General features: G+C 33.4%; 1 protein-coding gene and 1 long non-coding RNA gene across 3 annotated transcripts in view; one reads left to right on the forward strand and one right to left on the reverse strand.

Moving 5' to 3' along the window:
- Positions 1–14,714: 14,714 nt before the first annotated feature.
- LOC138310358 (uncharacterized) lies at positions 14,715–17,534 on the reverse strand. The gene is made up of 3 exons (XR_011206409.1): positions 16,977–17,534; positions 16,150–16,278; positions 14,715–15,561 (listed from the first exon to the last, which is right to left on the reverse strand). It is a non-coding gene; the product is annotated as an uncharacterized lncRNA (long non-coding RNA).
- Positions 17,535–21,656: 4,122 nt separating this feature from the next.
- LOC138311006 (uncharacterized) overlaps positions 21,657–22,006 on the forward strand; it is a 55,870-nt gene continuing 55,520 nt past the window's right edge. Inside the window, exon 1 of one of the 2 annotated variants that reach the window (XM_069252435.1) lies at positions 21,657–21,998. In XM_069252435.1, coding sequence (XP_069108536.1) covers positions 21,981–21,998 — 18 coding nt within the window. In that variant the 5' untranslated portion in view covers positions 21,657–21,980. The remainder of the gene's footprint in view (positions 21,999–22,006) is intronic. The other variant, XM_069252432.1, reaches the window with a different exon arrangement.

Raw genomic sequence — 22,006 nt, forward strand, 5'->3', positions numbered from 1 at the left:
TTAAAACCGTGATTATTTTAATAAATGGGTTCTATACAACATTGAAGGATACCTTACCTTAAAGAGAAATAATTTATCTTTCCATTGAGTGCTTGATGAACAAAATTGGCCAAGTATTGACGAAGATATGGCTTGATGAATCGGGAAATTTACGGAAAATATGCTAGGTAGACATTTCCTGTCCGGTCGAAATGTCGTCTCGGCTCTAATGGGCACCTCAAAAACCAAGCCAAAATCACAAAATCTACGCTTGTGGTGGTAAACAATACCCATAACTGTGTTCATCCACAATCTCCTTTGGAGGTGTCATGACCCGTACTTTGTAGAAACTCCATTTAAACATCGTGTAGCTCACTTACTTTAACCGTCACCGCCATGTTCATTTGTTCTTCGGGACGCCTCTCGAGTTTACCGACAAGCACAACATAACATAATTTGCATAATGTAGTCATGATATGTAAAGTCGAGAAGCGTTCCGAGAGAAAAATGAACATGGCGGTGACGGTTAAAGTAAGTGAGCTACACGATGTTTAAATGTAGTTTCTACAAAGTACGGGTCATGACACCTCCAAAGGCGATTGTGGATGAACACAGTTATGGGTACTGTTTACCACCACAAGCGTAGATTTTGTGATTTTGGCTTGGTTTTTGAGGTGCCCATTAGAGCCGAGACGACATTTCGACCGGACAGGGAAATGTCTACCTAGCATATTTTTCGTAAATTTCCCGATTCATCAAGCCATAACTTCGTCAATACTTGGCCAATTTTGTTCATCAAGCACTCAATGGAAAGATAAATTATGTCTCTTTAAGGTAAGATATCCGTAAATGTTGTATAGAACCCATTTATTAAAATAATCAAGGTTTAAAAAAAAGGTCCGTTTTTCTCGACCGCCGAGTTCAAACCCTTGATACTATAATATATGTATGTATACTATTGGTTAAAAATTTTCGTGCCAGGACCCTGTGGTTGTTAAATATTGTACATTACTAGTGTTATCAACATTTATTTCTTGACAAATGGTGATGCTTCAACACGAATTAAATCATATTCTAAATACCAAGGACGTAAATGAGAAGGATAAGTCACACTGGGTTTTGGGGAAGTCCAAGGCAGGCGCTTTTGTGTTTGTGCACTGACCGTGACGTTCGGCGACGACTGATTTTCCTTTGATATCCGCCGGCGCATCCTTTGATGTAGCTTGTGGGTGCGAGGGTTACCGTCTTACTTTCTGAAGCGGGGCCGTCATTTCATGAGCTGCCGATTATTTTTAACGAAAATTTAAGACATATCCTTTAAATATTCCGTCTTTAAAGCAAGTAATATACGTCGTGAAATTTAATAAACTTTACAATGGTGTTTCGTTTGACTCGATAAGACAAGTATTTGTTGAGAAAAACGGTTTTTATTCCCGGATCATAGGCGTCTCGCGTGGTGTTTAGTAATGTAAAGAGACAGTCACGAATCCTTCTCACTTATAAATCCTTGTAAATACACATACAATACTAAAAGTTTCCAGAAATGCAGGGACGGAAATCTGTGTATAGAGAAAAACGCCCAAGCTATAGTCTGGCATTTTCACAAGATCGTATGTAAGAGTTATTGCCCTTGAATCACCAAATTTCGTGACGTTTGTCGATTCTTATTTGTTTGCAGAATAGATACAATACCCGGTTAACTGGTTAGTATCTTACAATATACGTCATCTCGCACCAAAATAAACCTTGTACATATTGTTAAGATGTATAACCATGTATTATATACCTCTACATTTATATGTGTTGGATGTATATTTGAATTTTGTTGATATTCGTTGAATAATGGTAGTGCTATATGGAACAGATATGTTTTGGTTACAAATCTCTTTATCACACCGAAGAAAGATATTCCCTTTTGGTTAAAGGACGCTTCGCCCTTGCAAAGAAGAAAGCTCTGGGTTTTTTTTTTAACTCTGGGCGATGACACGCCCGAAGTTTCTAGTTTCTACTGTATAGAAATCACGTTTTCAAGTAACATGTAATTTTCATTTCATCCAACTGCAAGGAGAGAATTTCTCTATCGCAATGACACACCAGTACTGTGCGAATATACCACAGCTAATCTCCCAATATACACACATGCATATATCTTGACTTCGTCTAGTGTTAAACCTAAAATTCACGATCAAATCTCCAGTAGATTAATGAAAAAATGACATTCTATATTTAGAATCCTTCAAAATGTAGTTACATTACTATGAACAGTTAAGCGTTTCTTCATGCATATAGATATTAATTACATTAAGATACATCAATACCAAAACCGTGGGATTCCCCACCGGATTTTTTTTTAGATTGATTTTCATATATTCAACACAATCGGATCACTCTTCATTTTCTCCGTTCGCAATTCTAAATGGGCGAGGTGGTCTGATTGTGATTCAACACATCATAAAGTCACATGATTATTAACATCGGGATCTATACAGAACTTTTCATTTTTCTCCCGCGTCAAAATTCGATACTTTCCCTAAACTCGTTTATGGATAGTGCCAGGGTTCCTGGCTGCGAAAAAAAAACCTTTTCTTACCCTTTAAAATGCACACTTTCAATCCTGAAAAGTGCACTTTTCACACTTAAATACACACTTCTTTACTCTTAAATACTCACTTTTCATTCATAAATACGCACTTCTTGTTCTTAAATACGCACTTTTCACTCTTACATACGCACTTTCCACTCTTGATATGCACTTTTCACTCTTAAATACACACTTATCACTCTTCCATACGCACTTTCCACTCATAAATACACACTTTTCACTCTTAAATACACACTTATTACTCTTCCATACGCACTTTCCACTCTTAAATACACACTTATTACTCTTACATACGCACTTTTCACTCTTAAATACACAATTTCCACTCTTACATACACACTTATCTCTTTAAATATGCAATTTTCACTCTTAAATACACACTTATCACTCTTACATAAGCACTTTTCACTCTTAAATACACACTTTCCACTCTTAAATACACACTTATCACTCTTACATACGAAATTTTCACTCTTAAATACACACTTTCCACTCTTAAATTCACACTCACCACTCTTGAATACACACTTATCACTCTTAAATACACACTTCTCATTCTTAAATACACACTTCTCATTCTTAAATACACACTTCTCATTCTTAAATACACACTTCTCATTCTTAGATACACACTTCTCACTCTTAAATACACACTTCTCATTCTTAAACACACACTTCTCATTCTTAAATACACACTTCTCATTCTTAAATACACACTTCTCATTCTTAAATACACACTTCTCATTCTTAAATACACACTTCTCATTCTTAAATACACACTTCTCATTCTGAAATACACGCTTCTCAACCTTCAATACACACTTCTCATTTTAAATACACACTTCCCATTCTTAAATACACACTTCTCATTCTTAAATACACATTTCTCATTCTTAAATACACACTTCTCATTTTTAAATACTCACTTCTCATTCTGAAATACACACTTCTCAACCTTCAATACACACTTCTCATTCTTAATTACACACTTCTCATTCTTAAATACACCCTTCTCATTCTGAAATACACACTTCTCAACCTTAAATACACACTTCTCATTTTTAAATACACACTTCTCATTCTTAAATACACACTTCTCAACCTTAAATACACACTTCTCATTCTTAAATACACACTTCTCATTCTTAAATACACACTTCTCATTCTTGAATACACACTTCTCATTCTTAAATACACACTTCTCAACCTTAAATACACACTTCTCATTTTTAAATACTCACTTCTCATTCTGAAATACACACTTCTCAACCTTCAATACACACTTCTTATTCTTAAATACACACTTCTCATTCTTAAATACACACTTCTCAACCTTAAATATACACTTCTCATTTTTAAATACACTCTTCTCACCCTTCAATACACACTTCTCATTCTTAAATACACACTTCTCATTTTAAATACACACTTATCACTCTTAAATACACACTTATTAACCTTATATACACACTTTCCACTCTGAAATACGCACCTTTTAACCCTTAAATACGCACTTATCACTCTTAAATACCCACTTCTCAATCTGAAATACGCATTTTCACTCTTAAATATGCACTTTTCACTCTTTAATACACACTTCGCACCCTTCAATACTCACTAATCACTCTTAAATACTCACTTCCCATCCTTAAGTACACACTCCTAACTCTGAAATGCGTACTTCTCAACCATAAATACACACTTTTCACTCTTAAAAACGCGCTTCTCAACCTTAAATACACATTTCTTTCTCTTAAGTACAAACTTCCCGCCCTTAAAAATGTGTATATTCTATACTGAATGACTGATTTACAACAATTCCGGATATAGATAAAGCTGTTTGATCGGATATCATCAGCGGAACCAGGAGTAATTATAACCAACATCCGGTTAGTCTGAATTCCTGTCCGTCTCTTGGGTTTGTATGGACCGAGTGATTACATCAGCAACTATATTTAGTAAAGTTATATCATCCTGTTGAATTTCACGAAAATAGCAATTGAAACTTGAGCTTTAATTTGAAAATTGAGCTTTTGAAAACAAATTATCTCGACATTTCAAAACAAACAGGACAAGACGGAAAACACATTGTTTACTAGCTATTTCCCGACACGGATGACTGGTTTTGTAGCATTATAAACAACATGTTTAGAGGATGGATACACATACAATCATGCATTTGACGGTGGAATGTCAATATATATACAGGTAAATCGTACCTAACATTTAAAGGGAGCATAAGCTATTGATACTTTAACATGTCTACGTTAAAAGTCGTATTTTCACTGTAACACATCACAAGGGATATGTGAGAGAAAGAACATTGAAGAAGAGAAAGATTATTGAAGAAGAACGGAAAGGATCGGACGGGAGAATAAAGGATCACCAGAAGCATAAGGGACAGGCTAAATCATCCATTGATGATTGGCTCCTGTACAGGGGTTGTATCCTGTTGGATGTGGAAGAACCCCGTTTCTATATATGGGCCATATGAACTGTGTGGATTTATAGTAACGTTGGCGGAAGTGTATAGTGAGGAGTAGTGAGGAAGGCGCGGAGGCATTCTGGAGGTAGGCTTGGTGTTACATAATATTCTATCGTAGTATTATTTATATAGTTTTGTTAACATCTCTTGTTTTAGATTATTTAGTATGGTATAACTCAAGTTTTTTTCTTATTATCTGTTGTATAATATTCTAATATGGTATAACTGAAGTTTTTTCTGATTACCTTTTGCATAATATTTTAATATAGTAAGTGAAATTTTGTCCTGTTATCAGTTGAATAGTATTCTAATATGGTATAACTGAAGTTTTTTTGTTATCTGTTGTATAATATTCTAATATGGTATAACTGAAGTTTTTTCTTGTTATCTGTTGTGTAATATTCTTATATGGTATAACTGTAGTTTTGTTCTTAATATCTATTGAATTATATGTTATCTATCATTTTATGGCTTAATGTTTTTTTTTCTTCATATCAGTTATAGTGTCTCTATTTTTCCTAATATCTGTATATTGTAGTTATATCATATCTCGTAGTATAGTTTAAAGATGCTCCACCGCCGACAGAGCATAAACGATACTCATCATTTGAACAATAATTGGTGTTAAATCGTATATAGATATGTTTAATTAATACAAAAACTGATATAAAATAGTTTTTTCCGTAATACAAAATGTGTATTACTTTTATCTAGAATGGCTTAACCCAAGTTATTTCTAAATATCTGTTGTATTATATTATTTAGCGTGGTAAAGTTTAAGTGTTTTTCGTAATATTTATTTATTATATTCTCTTCAGCGTGGTAAAGGTTAAGTTGTCCATTATGATACCTTTGTATACTTACAAACTCCACAGAATAAATAGAAGAAGATTGTTGAATCTGCATATTATTCTAATTATCAGTGTCTCGTAAGCCTGATATCAAAGGCTGGATGGCAGTTTAAAAATTTAGCTACACTATCCATGATGTTTGATCACGTAAAGTGATACTTTGTTAAACTCTATCGTAATATAGTTGTACAGTGTATAATAAAATATATGTATGTAAATGTATAAACCGCTTTACTACTGTCAAGCAGGTATTTGTCTCTAAAATGTATGAAGTTATAACTTATTACTTCCATAGTATAGCTTTAAGTGTTTTCCGAAATATCTGTATGTTGTATTATATTATTTAGCATTGTAGAGCTTTTTGTTCTCTTAATATCTGTTGTAATATATTATCTATTATTGTATCATATTATATTATATTAAAATATTATTATATATTATATTATTGTAAATCGGCCGTCGTGCGTCGTCCGTCGTATGTCCGTAAACAATTTACATTTTTGACTTCTTCTCCACAACTGCTGAAGCAATTTCAATGAAATTTTGCACAAACCTTCTAAGGCATCAGGCCAATTGAAATTGTGAATTATATGGTCCCCCACACCCCCAGCCCCCAGGGGGATGTGGGAGGGGCCAAAAGGGTTAAAATTGAGTAAAATTTCAAAAATCTTCTTCTCTACTGACAGATGTAGTAGAATCAAATACTCTTCATAGATAGAAAAGTCTTAAGGTCCTTTACAAAAATTTTAAATATATATGACCCTGGGGTCTCTCGTTTCCCCCTGAGGAGGGGGTTAAGTTTACAATAGTTTATATAAGGAAAACACATTTTTGAGCATTATTTGGTCATTTGTAATAGAAAATGAGTCAAATGTAGTCAGAAATAACAGTATGAGATGACCATTAAATCCTATTAACAAATTTTCTATGACTGACCCCTAGGGGCCTTAGTGGCGGGGTCAAAAGGGGTCAAATAAGCTAAAACTTCAAAAATCTTCTGAAATTCTGGAAATGGTAGAATCAAATACTTTTCATTGGTAGAAAGGTTTTAAGGTCCTTTACATAAATTGTGAATTATATGACCCTTGGGTATCACGTTTCCCCCTGGGGATGGGGTCAAGTTTACTATAGTTTATATAAGGAAAAAACAGTATGAACATTCTTCAATTTTCATAGGAAACGAGTAAAACTTGATTAGAATTATTAACCTGAGATATAGTATTTTAGCATCCATATCTGTCCCCTGGGGGACTAGATGGGCGGGACCAATCAGGGTCAAAATGATTAAATTTTCAAAAATTCTTTAAAGTTTACAGGTTTGATGGAAGCGAATTCTCTTCATAGACTAAAAAGTCAATTTGCTAAATCACTGACCAACTTAAAGGCCCATTATATAGTGTTTATATGTTTTTAATTTGTTTCATTATTTGTTTTATTATATATTCAAACTCAGGTGACCGTTAATGCCCATGGGCCTCTTCTTTCACTTAATATCTGTTGTAATATATTATCTTTTATTGTATCATATCGTATTTGTATTATCTAGCATTGTAGAGCTTTTTTTTCTTAATATCTCTTGTAATATATTATCTATTATTGTATCTCTTGTATTACCCGAAATTCTCGATAATAAGTCTGAATCGAAAATAGACCGGTCTTGAAAATTAGCCCTGGATTTCTTACGGTCAAATGTATCTTGAAAATATGCCGGGTTTTGAAAATAGGCCACACTGCCTTCCAAGGAAATTATCTAAAAGGTAAGACAACTTTTTTTTATGTTGGTCAATATAAAATTCTCATAACGTTCTGGAGCGGTGTAGTTATTTTATTATACACGTAAATATATGCATATGCATCAATGCATATTTGTATTAAATTATATCAAAGTTGTTTGTGAAAATTATTTATTAATGCTATGAAAGTAAGCCTGTCTCATACGGTACAGGATGAATGACTTCGAAAATATGATGAGCTTGAAAATAATTCGGTCCTGAAAATAAGCCTAGTATTTCCTACCTAAAAGAATATAGGTCGCGGCTTATTATCAAGATCCTGGGGTATATTATCTGGCATGGTATAGCTGATGAATTTGTCTTAATATCTGTTGTATTATATTATCTGAAGGAGCACGGTATAACTTAGGTGTTTTTCTTAATATCTGTTGTATTACATCAAATAACATAGTATAGCCCGTCAAACAGGTTTGTCTCTAAAACTGTACGAACTATATAACTTTTTATTTCCATTTTTAAACAAAAACTGAATGTTTATAAAATTAGCGCACTCTAAACGTTCGGGTCAGTGAACACCTTGTCAACAAATGTTATTTACTTTAAACGCATCCTTTCACTAAGGTAGACTATGTTTTAAATAGATGATCTTAAACATGAGTGGTTATGTGATATGAAATTTATAAAATGAGTTCAATAATAATTTGATATGCCACGAACCTTTACTTAACGAATTTGATATATTTCCTATCACATAGTCATTTATCACTTTAATATAAGTACATGTATACTCATACTTCTTGATAGACAACACAGAAAGTTAATTTATGCAATGCTTGAAAAATATCGCAATTTAATGAAATGCAAAATACTGAGTATAAATGAAAGAAAAATTAGAAATGGGAGTTTTGCAGGTAAGAGTGGGGAATTGTTAATATCCTGATAACGGTAAAGTTAGATCAAATAATGGTTTAAAAAGCTACCGGTTTTTAAGTTTGGTCTTGGTTTGCATTAAGTTTAACGTCCTCTTAACAGCCAGGGTCATTTAAGGGACAGTGTCCAGGTATTGTTGGTGGAGGAAAGCCGGATCACCTCGAACCCGAAAAAAACTACGAACCGACCAGCGGTCAGTATCCTGGTCAACTGCCGCCACATGGGATATTCGAACTCGTGACCCAGACCGGTGGAGGTCATGTGGTAATATGTGCGGTACATCTTAACCACTCGGCCACCGCGGCCCCCGGATTTTAAGTTAAAAAAAAATAAGTTTTGAATCTTTTTTTTCGGATTTTAAGTAAAAAGATTCAAAAGTCATCAATCTAAGTGGGATTGTCTCAATGTTTTTTAGTTAGAATCTAAATTCTCTATATCATGGAAATATTGTAGATGGCGTCATTACTTTCTAAGAAATAGACATGTTCATGGAACTCGAGTTGAAAATTTTTAAAAAATCTTGAAATAATGAATTGTATTTGAATTTTTAATCTCACGGAAATTGTAACTTTTAACTCGATCTTACTTATGACGCATTCTTTTATTGTCTATTTCATCCATTCTCAATACTCCAGGGGTTTCGATCACTTACGATCTCTATACCCCTGGACTATCTCATAGTAAAAAGGAAGGCAGTTCAGAGGGACAAAATCTGAACCAATCACCTACTTCGCTAGCCAAGGGTACAGTAGTCTATGATACAGAACATCGGACGGAATACCCTTGGCTAGCGAAGTTGAACATATCAAAGGCCTGTAAATATTTCCTTTGAATACTGAGAGAGCGATGCCCAACTTCAAAGCCACACAGTCAACCAGAGTGTACCATGCATCAATTACTAAATGATCTGTTCTGCTCTGAGGAGTATAGAAATCGTAGGTGATCGGAACCCCTGGAGTAACGAGGATGTATTTCATCTTACACTAAGAAAAGGTATTACATCGTCAAGGCAGAAATTAAAAAAAAAAAAAAAAAACTTAATGAGATATAAAAATCAGGATGCATTAACTCGTAAGATAAAATTTAACACTAATACTAAGACTACACAGGTTTGTTTACTGTAACTTATCTCCGAGTATATATTTGTCAGGTCACATTAGTACACCGTCATTTCCTTCCGTTTATAAATTAAATCGGTCGTCCTATTGTAGTCGTCTAATTGCCACTGGCTATTAAAGTAGATACTATATAAATACACGCTATTCAGTGTAATATAATCTACATGTATTTAAACAATCAGGACCAAATTTCATCCACATTCCCTAAAGATGCTACACCGCCGACGATCGAACGGTTATCTTGACGACTTGTATTAAAACCAGGATCAGACGGATTAACAGCTTTCTTCTAATCAGTAAGAAAAGTTACTTACTCTACATAATAACCATCATTGAAAAGTTTGAGCTTTCTTTTTTACTTTAGAATACATGTATAAGTATTTGAAATAATTATTTGCATCCCAAAAAAATCATGACATGATGCTCTATATGGAATGAGTTATTGATCGCACAGATATTTGAGTCAAAACAATTTAGTTTATATGTATTTTTGTGTCGATTACATGTGTATATACGTGATAAATTATTGTCAAAATGATGAAAATATTGTTTATGCTCTGTCGTCTTTTTAGCTTCTTTAATGCATTGCTATGGAGAACTGCTTAAAGTTATTGAATATTGTTTGTACCTCAAGGATTTTTCTTCGTAGTTGCTATGTTATGATACAGTTCAATTGGAAAAAAACTTGGTTGGTTTTATACGGTGCGTTGAAACATAAAATAGGTAATAGATTCACGCATACACACCGTGCATTTCATTTGCAGATTAGCAGAACTGTACCTGTACAATCTAAGTGGTTCATAGATGGCGGACTCTAGATTTTTCATTTGTCATTGAAATGTTTTCTTTGTTGAAATCAAGACAGAGAGTATTTATATAACATTACATGTGTTATTCGTTCCAATGTATGCCGAAAGACACAAAAATACTTAGCTTACATGTATATTCGAAGCGTAATTTTCATAAGGGTACCGTCATTATAGAAAAATCCAAAATTTTGAATAGTCGGTTTTTTCCCAATTTTGAATATTTGCTCCACAATAGTCCCCGGGGTTCTGATCACTTGCGATTTCTACATCCTTGTACTATCTCATAGTAAAACTGAAGGCACCTCAGGGGAACAAATCTGAACCAATCACAGGCCTGCAAACATTTTCTTTGAGGACTACAGAGAGAGTGACGCCCTACTTAAAAGCCACACAGTCGACCATAGCAGGGATTTTCCTACAGTTTTTTTACAGGGTCCAGGGTCCATCGAATTGGTAAATTTTACACGGCATAACATGAAATTGGAAAAAAATGACTAAATAAAGAAAAACACTATTTTATGATTTAACTGTTTATTTATTGTACATCTGAAATATTTCAAGTTGCCTGTAGTGTTCATTCAATCATTGTAGTCGACCAAGAATGACATTACTCAGACTTTCAATTTTAGATTCCGATTGGGAATTTTTAGCTAAATTTTCGAAGGGGAATGGGTCCTTTATTCGGCCCCAGATTCTACTGTAGAAAAATCCCTGCATAGTGTACTGTTACATGGCTCTTTGGCGTACATCAAATGACTATATTACCTGTTCTGTGATGTTGCATTCAGTTTTTAGTTTTTCTATGAGATAGTCCTGGGGTGTAGTAATTATAATTGGAACCCCTTGAGTATCAAGGATGACCAAACCTTAGACAACCAGAACATTGAATATGATAGTTGATTTGCTTAACTTATTGACTTTAGAGAGCAAATAAGAATTTAATTTACAACTTACATGGCACTTGACAATATTTAATCCAATCAACACATTTCAATGGGCAATAATGAGCTATTTTTAGCAACAAATTTATAACCAATTTGGGCTACAATATAGGCTCTAGCTATAGACTAGTTTGATTATAATACGTAATTTGATGGTCTTTTCGACCTATTAGTATCAAAAGTTTGTCCTGTGTTATTCGTAACATGTGTATAATAAATAAAGTTTTCCTACTAAGCCTTCCGATTTGTACGATTTAAGACCTATTGTTTCTGTTCTTTTTGTTTACCTTGTCGTTATCAATACATCAAAACATCAATAAAACAACATATTTCAATAATACAACGGAGACCAGATACATAAACAAAGAAATTTGATGATACTAAACTAAAATCTCTAGCAATATGATGGATCAGTTATGAATGTGACATGTGCACGTTGGACAAGATTTCGGCGCTCAATACGATATATCAAGTATTCGACTGATAGTTTACTTCAATGATTTTCTCCTTTTTCTTTTCCACTGTCTTCTTGCTTGGTCCATCTTTCTTGGCTTTTTGGAGGCATGTTAGTTGTCTTAAATCACCATAAACGAATCACGATTGCACAAGAAATCGGTAGAAAATGTGGACAAGACACAACCGGAAGTAGTATTGATTGTAATGTTGAGCTACCGTCTGTGTTTCTAGCAAGTGGTTTCGTATTTTTCAACGCGGGAAATTTTGAACTCAGTTCCGCTTTTTTCTGTTCTGTATTCATATAAATCAAGGACGTAATATGAATTTAAGGCAAAGCCTCAGAAGAGCGCAAACGACCATGTAAAAGATTATAACAATCATAAACTCTATATTGTCTATATTTTTTCTACGAGATTAAAAATAAAATATTTCACCGACATGTAAATACTATCGATAGTTAGAAAGAATTCAAAACAATCAAATGGAATAGTTCAATATACTTCAATCTTGTTTTTATCAAAGTCGATTTTCCAATTGTACGAGTCTGCTCACACACGTGTTATGGTTAGTAGAGCTTCGCTCTACGCGGCCTTCGGCCGCGCAGAGAGCTGCGCTCTTATAAATCCTTGATATACATGTTCTTCTCTTTTTAATCAAAAGTTACCAATCATAACCGTCCATCTTGACTTTGATTTATAACTGCATGGTTCACAACGTTAACAGGATTTTTCCCCATTTTTTTCTAAATTAGGCCTAAGGAAAAATCAGTTGATATCTATGTAGTGCATATGTATAGGCCTACATACGGATATTGGGAGTTTAGATATATCACCTTCAATAGTCGATTTTCCAATTGTACGAGTCTTATTAGAAGCGGCGCGCCCATTTTCTTCAATGATATAAGCAATATGCCAGACAAGCGCGAAGCGAAAGTAGGTTTTCGCTACATGCAGACAATGCGAAACCTGGCCTGAAATGAAGTAAAAATAGGGTAAAACACATTTGTTGGGGCATCTGCAATAGTGAATCCATGTTTAGTAGCAAAGAATAAATGCACAGGGTCACGTTGATTAATTTCCCTACGACAAATCGGCAGTTTGAACGATGTAAAGTGTAAATAAAGCGACACAAATATGTTAAAAAACATTATGTTGCGAGGAGAACTAGGACCACAAAATACCCAGATACCCAACCTGCATGTTGAACATCATGTATTGCAATAAAAGCAGCAAAACGGAGACCTAAACAAGACATCATCAACTTATACCATAGATCTACATATGCATGGACTAATCCCTATTGAGATTCCTCCTCTAGACTCTTTTATATTCGGACGTCTGATAGAGTCTAGAGGAGGAATCTCAATAGGGATTAATGCATGGACATGTAGGCCTAAGCTCTTACACGTACAAATGTAGCTATGACAGTTGTTTAGTAACTCTCATATTGAATTAAGGCATCGTAATATCTGCAGCATTTATTTTAATCTCTTTTAGAGTACCTTATGATATCTCAATAACATATATAACAATGTTTTATGTATGATAGATAGAGAATCTTAATCAGACTTACATTTTTTTATTATGATTTATTAGGACAATTGATGGATGCAGGCTTGAAGCCTCTATATCCATATCAACAATATGCATTCATAAAATAAGTAAATAAATTCCAGTATATCAATGGCTATGATCCTACAATATAGACAATTAGATTTTAAAACAAATATTTTTCCAGTGTTTATGTAACATTACTTCAAAGTTGTATACAGTATCTGCATCTATAATATGTTGCGGCAAATTATTCCATATGTCTACTATTCTGTTACTGAAGAAATTCTTTCTTAATTCTAAATTGCAACGTTTCTTAAAAATTTTCTCAGAGTGACCTCTCTTGCCTGTACTGTCCATTTGGAAAAAGTTCTCAGTGACTCTATGATCATATATGTTTTTAACTATTTTAAAAACAGTTATAATGTCCCCTCTAGTTCTCCGATGTTGTAAAGTTGGAAGATTTAGTCTTTCTAAGCGTTCCTCGTATGTTAGGTTTTTGAGTCCCGGAATAAGTTTTGATGCCCTTCTCTGGACATGATTGAGTGTCTATGAACACTGTGGAAAGTGGCATATCAAAGCGTTTAAGGAGATTAATAAATTTAATATTATCAAGCCATGAGTGTAAGATTCTATTCAATTCTATATCAGATCAGTACAATTGTGTTATGGAAATCTAGATAGAACTTATCAACTTTCCATTTCAAGAGTGGTGGAATCAAGCTTGGAGTTGACATTTTTGTCAACAGAGACACTTGTGTGACATCATATTTTGATCATGACGTCATTATTTGTACCTATGATGTCTCAATAGTATTTTTAATTTACAGGTGTGTTGTGATATTAATGGCATTGCTAAACAGGCCAGTTGATTAGTTATGTGATAAATATACATTTGTGCTAGATATTATAACATGTCAAACTACTGTATATATATTTTAAGAATCAAGCAAAATGCCAAGTCTACATCCTTATCCTTCTGTGATTCTAGCTAGTGGTTGTCATTTAAATAGTACCATTTACAATTTATATTGAATAAATAACTTTCTAGTGCTATTGTTACTTAGACATGACAAATTGCCCAAGCTAGAATCCAGTACATGTTGAAAAGACAATGTGACATCTCAATACTTTCACATTTTGAAGGAGCTGTACCCTTTAAAGTAAAGCCAGTTTTGGACCAAACTAATTGAATTTGCGGTGCAATACGTCTTGTGCAATCTTGAGAAGCAATTCATGGAAAAATAAAAAATCACTCAATTGTAATAAATTTGTCATTTTATTCACTTATTTGTATAAAAAGTGTGTGCTTTATTGCTTATTTGTAACAGCATACACTAAATGTTTAAATAAATGCTATTAAAAAAAGGTAATGATCTATCAAATCCAATGAGTATATCCCTGTTTGGGTGTATTATAAATATCATGGTCATATGACGGTAATATTCAGATTTCTCAGAAATAATTGATTTATTGTTAACTTATTAATGCGATTTTATGCAATGAAACCTCTTTTGATTACATACGTTTCAATGAGTATGGAGATTTTATCTCAATCACTTTCTTTTTGTGTTGTTTACATGAGGAAATCCCATATACACTGTAACCAATATATATGGAAGTTCACATCAGATATAGACCTTTTTGCTCTATATGCACTATTTTTAATAGACCTAAATGATTTTATATACAGGTCCTGAAGAACTAGGTACTTTTTTCCTTCTTTCCCATTGAAATGCAGAGACACCTGGTTCATACTTTGCTATGATAGATTCCAGCAATGATTGTGGACAGTGATGACAATCTATTGTGTCACAAATCTTGTGGAAGTTAAAAGCTGTCAGTCGGCCATATTGCATCATCTTCCAGACTTAATTTCCAGACTTCCCACAGGGGCTGGTCTCGATATCCTCAACAATTTTTGGTGCATAATTTCCAAGATTCTCTATCAATTGTTCTAAGGTTGAATTAAAATCTCACTCATGTTCTTAATCTGATTGTCAATTGAATAGGCAAGACATGAAGTGGTCTAATTCCTCTGTGACTGTTCAAATGATTCATCCATATTCTCATACAATATATCCATTTTCTGAGTGTCTGGATGCAGCTGAAATATGAATAAAATAACTTGATTTTAGGCTGTCCTTCTAGATCTGTACATTCACTACTTAACACATTTTCATACAAACATTTTTTGTAGGAACAACACTTACTGCAATACAGTAAGGAATAGCTAGTTTTACATTACATATATAAATTATCTATAAGAGCACTTTAATTTCCATGAAACAACATGTTAGTAGATTTATAGATTTGATCATGTGATTCCTTCACAGTTGGGTTTTATTAGTTTGACACCCTATTAATAACCAAGGTCATGTAACGACATGTCAGGTTTATTTGTGGATGAAAGCCACTGATAAGTGGTCAGTTCCTACCAATTGCTCCACATGGGATTCTAGCTTGCAAACCAGAGGTAGAGGGCTTGTAGTAGTATGTCGAGACATAAACCACTCGACCACTGCACCCAACCCCCCTCCTCCCCATTGATAATGAAAAGATTTCATATAAGGTTACCAAATCTTTTGGTTTGATTGATTAATCCAAACCTTAGTAAAACAAATATTGAAAAATTAGCAACTTGTTTCTTAGCATTTATTAGCATAAAAAAATCCTGCATATACCGCCGTTGTACCTGTTTCAGTTTCGCAGTGAAGTTTTTATGTCCAAAGATTCTCTGTCACAGGCAAGACATGAATCGTAGGTGTCCAAAGTATTCTTTCTCACCCCATGATGATCAGATCATTCAATACAGCTAGAATACCTGTAAAGTATGATAAATATAAGTTCAGCACATACCTTATGCATACATTTTCTACAGGTTTATGTTTTTTTTCAGTTCCAAATGCATCTGTAATGCATTTTCTTATATTGAAAAAAAAAACCAAGAAAAATACAGATATATTTATAGTACTAGTAAGTACAGTAGTAATGTAATTTAATCCATTTCAGCTATATACTTGTTGTAAATTTGTATGTGTACTTTCAACCTATGACCTATATAAAAAAATCTAGTGAAAATGAAGTTTGATTACTAAAGATGCTTCATCGCCGACAGAGCGTAAATAATTATTATCATTTGGACAAAAAATTAAGATTAAATGTGTATTTATATTACATCTAACTAACACAAAAATAAATATATACCAATGATTTATTTTGCTATTGTTGTCTGCACAATCAATACCTAATTCCATATGACTTTACCACCACACCTCCCAACTGGGAAAAGTTATACAACAAAAGGGGCTGCAATAGAGGCTCCAGCCTGGTTTCAAAAGTCATCCTGAGGAAATTATTGTTTGAGGAGCTTTTTTCCAAGCTGATAATTTAATAAACATATATTTTGACTTTGCAAATGATTTCTTAAACATATACTTCATTACTGTTTATAAAACGACATGATTGTTTTTATCAGATAATCGAAATATTTTTTTTATTTTGGTCTACATTTTTACTAACCTGTCAATAAAAATGCAGTTGGCTGACATGACCTCTCCCGTGGATTTCTTTATGGAAAACCATAAATGGCAATATTTCCAGTTCATGAAGATCTGATATCGCCTTAGCCAGGAACATTATACAAATGTTGCCAGTATATGTTGAAGATCAAACTTTTAGCATGCCGGCTGTCAACAAATAATCGGCAGACCTCACAACTCCTATATGCTCCGAGTCTCATTTTGTCAGTAATCAGACGATTGTGTATAAACGGTAGTCAAAAATATCATACAAGATAAATGTTGGTGATCGAGATGTAAAATCTAGATCTAATGTTATAATAGATCGGGTGATTTCACTGCCTCACACAGTTCAATAAGCTCAACTTTTTAAAAATTGTACGTAGAGATCCCTAACTGATAGGTACATTGATGTAAAGCTTAAATATATTAAGTCATTGCTCGCTGCCATTTGTAAATAAAGTAATTCCGGAAGTGTTTTGTGTCTGGTGTTGGCGATTATAAAGGTGAAAACCAAACCGGAGAGTCCGATTCCGTCATGACGGAAAATGGACTATTGAAATTTATTTTCATTGGAACGTGAATCAATAATTACTACACATAATTAATGTCCTTAAGATGGATTTCCAGCAGGATTTCAAACTTAAGTCTTTCTTGGTTTAGAACCGCGTTCACGACCGAATCTGACAAACTTTCAAGACATTACCAGCCACATTCATTACCCTGTTGTTGGTGGATATTGTGTCTTTGGTGTATTTATTTAATTGTTTATTCATCTTTACTATCACTGATTTATACTTCACTTTATAATTAATGTAATAATGATTGTCAATCATAATAAATAATTAATGTGTAATGATTCGTACGCGTATCTCGTTTATACATTTTCTTCATAAAACAATTTATGATACATTTAAATCAATATTTCCATAAATCATATATAAATACAAGAAAATATTATTATATGTCATCATTGTAACAAGCCAAACTATCATGAACCTGTTTAACCCATCGTTGCTGAAATCGATGGGGTTAGTAGTAGTAATCACTAGATATCTAGTATCACGAGGGTATATATATATAGGTATGCATAATCGAATGAAATCAGAAATAATATATTTTATGAAAATAACCCTACTCCACTTTGTAAGTGACGATATAAATAGAAGTTATTGTAGAATGAGTGACTAGCGACAGTGAGTTACCGAATGAGCTTGAAATGTGATTATTGGTGATGCTGAAGTGAGGAGTGAGCTGGAACCTGAGTGGGGAGTGATTGCGTGGAATGAGCCATCTAGAGTCTGTGTAACGTATAGACTATTTTCAAAATATCACTGTATTTATCATCACTGTTGTTTAATATTGTACATTACTAGTGTTATCAACATTTATTTCTTGACAAATGGTGATGCTTCACCACGAATTAAATCATATTCTAAATACACATACAATACTAAAAGTTTTCAGAAATGCAGGGACGGAAATCTGTGTATAGAGAAATTCACAAGATCGTATGTAAGAGTTATTGCCCTTGAATCACCAAATTTCGTGACGTTTGTCGATTCTTATTTGTTTGCAGAATAGATACAATACCCGGTTAACTGGTTAGTATCTTACAATATACGTCATCTCGCACCAAAATAAACCTTGTACATATTGTTTAAGATGTATAACCATGTATTATATACCTCTACAGTTATATGTGTTGGATGTATATTTGAATTGTGTTGATATTCGTTAAATAATGGTACTGCTATATGGAACAGATATGTTTTGGTTACAAATCTCTTTATCACACCGAGGAAAGATATTCCCTTTTGGTTAAAGGACGCTTCGCCCTTGCAAAGAAGAAAGCTCTGGTTTTTTTTAACTCTGGGCGATGACACGCCCGAAGTTTCTAGTTTCTACTGTATAGAAATCACGTTTTCAAGTAACATGTAATTTTCATTTCATCCAACTGCAAGGAGAGAATTTCTCTATCGCAATGACACACCAGTACTGTGCGAATATACCACAGCTAATCTCCCAATATACACACATGCATATATCTTGACTTCGTCTAGTGTTAAACCTAAAATTCACGATCAAATCTCCAGTAGATTAATGAAAAAATGACATTCTATATTTAGAATCCTTCAAAATGTAGTTACATTACTATGAACAGTTAAGCGTTTCTTCATGCATATAGATATTAATTACATTAAGATACATCAATACCAAAACCGTGGGATTCCCCACCGGATTTTTTTTTAGATTGATTTTCATATATTCAACACAATCGGATCACTCTTCATTTTCTCCGTTCGCAATTCTAAATGGGCGAGGTGGTCTGATTGTGATTCAACACATCATAAAGTCACATGATTATTAACATCGGGATCTATACAGAACTTTTCATTTTTCTCCCGCGTCAAAATTCGATACTTTCCCTAAACTCGTTTATGGATAGTGCCAGGGTTCCTGGCTGCGGAAAAAAAACCTTTTCTTACCCCTTAAAATGCACACTTTCAATCCTGAAAAGTGCACTTTTCACACTTCAATACACACTTCTTTACTCTTAAATACTCACTTTTCATTCATAAATACGCACTTCTTGTTCTTAAATACGCACTTTTCACTCTTACATACGCACTTTCCACTCTTGATATGCACTTTTCACTCTTAAATACACACTTATCACTCTTCCATACGCACTTTCCACTCATAAATACACACTTTTCACTCTTAAATACACACTTATTACTCTTCCATACGCACTTTCCACTCTTAAATACACACTTATTACTCTTACATACGCACTTTTCACTCTTAAATACACAATTTCCACTCTTACATACACACTTATCTCTTTAAATATGCAATTTTCACTCTTAAATACACACTTATCACTCTTAAATACACACTTATCACTCTTACATACGAAATTTTTCACTCTTAAATACACTCTTTCCACTCTTAAATTCACACTCACCACTCTTTAATACACACTTATCACTCTTAAATACACACTTCTCATTCTTAAATACACACTTCTCATTCTTAAATACACACTTCTCATTCTTAAATACACACTTCTCATTCTTAAATACACACTTCTCATTCTTAAATACACACTTCTCATTCTTAAATACACACTTCTCATTCTTAAATACACACTTCTCATTCTGAAATACACGCTTCTCAACCTTCAATACACACTTCTCATTTTAAATACACACTTCTCAACCTTCAATACACACTTCTCATTTTAAATACACACTTCTCATTCTTAAATACACACTTCTCATTCTTAAATACACACTTCTCATTCTTAAATACACATTTCTCATTCTTAAATACACACTTCTCATTCTTAAATAAACACTTCTCAACCTTAAATACACACTTCTCATTTTTAAATACTCACTTCTCATTTTTAAATACTCACTTCTCATTCTGAAATACACACTTCTCAACCTTAAATACACACTTCTCATTCTTAAATACACACTTCTCATTCTTAAATACACACTTCTCATTCTTAAATACACACTTCTCATTCTTAAATACACACTTCTCAACCTTAAATACACACTTCTCATTTTTAAATACTCACTTCTCATTCTGAAATACACACTTCTCAACCTTCAATACACACTTCTTATTCTTAAAGATACTACACCGCCGACAGAGCATAAATTATATTCATTTTTTGAACAGAAATCGGTGTTTGTTCATGTACATATATGCCAAATTAACACAAAAATAACATAAAATAATTTATTTCGCCTTTGGTGTATGCGCAATCATTACTTTATTCCGTATACGATATAGTGCCACAGAATTTTTTTCGGGATGCAATTAATTATTTTTCATATTTTGAACTTAAAGTAAATTTAGAAGTTCAAACTTTTCAATGGTGGTAATGGTGTAAAGTAAGTAACTTTTGTAACTGAAGAAAAATACTAAATCGTCTGCTCCTGTTTTGATAGTGAAAAAAATACCATTTGTCAGCGGTGGAGCATCTTTAAATACACACTTCTCATTGGTTTAAATACACACTTTCTCATTTTTAAATACACTCTTCTCACCCTTCAATACACACTTCTCATTCTTAAATACACACTTCTCATTTTAAATACACACTTATCACTCTTAAATACACACTTATTAACCTTATATACACACTTTCCACTCTGAAATACGCACTTTTAACCCTTAACCAAATACGCACTTATCACTCTGAAATACGCATTTTCACTCTTAAATATGCACTTTTCACTCTTTAATACACACTTCGCACCCTTCAATACTCACTAATCACTCTTAAATACTCACTTCCCATCCTTAAGTACACACTCCTAACTCTGAAATGCGTACTTCTCAACCATAAATACGCATTTTTCACTCTTGAATACACACTTCTCACTCTTAAAAACGCACTTTTCACTCTTATATACACACTTCTCACTCTTAAATACACACTTATCACTCTTAAATACACACTTCCCAACCTTAAATACACACTTCTTTCTCTTAAATACACACTTCCCGCCCTTAAAAATGTGTATATTCTATACTGAATAACTGATTCACAACTATTCCGGATATAGATAAAGCTGTTTGATCGGATATCATCAGCGGAACCAGGAGTAATTATAACCAACATCCGGTTAGTCTGAAGAAGGACTGTTACATATATTAGCTATCTTCGTTATAGCGTTCTGATGTATATGTGTAGTACAATTCCTGTCCGTCTTCAGGGTTTGTATGGACCGAGTGATTACATCAGCAACTATATTTAGTAAAGTTATATCATCCTTTTGAATTTCACGAAAATAGCAATTGAAACTTGAGCTTTAATTTGAAAATTGAGCTTTTGAAAACATTATCTCGGCATTTCAAAAACAAACAGGACAAGACGGAAAACACATTGTTTACTAGCTATTTCTCGACACGGATGACTGGTTTTGTAGCATTATAAACAACATCGTTTAGAGGATGGATACACATATTTGACGGTGGAATGTCAATATATATACAGGTAAATCG

The sequence above is a fragment of the Argopecten irradians genome, chromosome 16, assembly GCF_041381155.1.
Source record: "Argopecten irradians isolate NY chromosome 16, Ai_NY, whole genome shotgun sequence".
Classification (NCBI taxonomy): domain Eukaryota; kingdom Metazoa; phylum Mollusca; class Bivalvia; order Pectinida; family Pectinidae; genus Argopecten; species Argopecten irradians.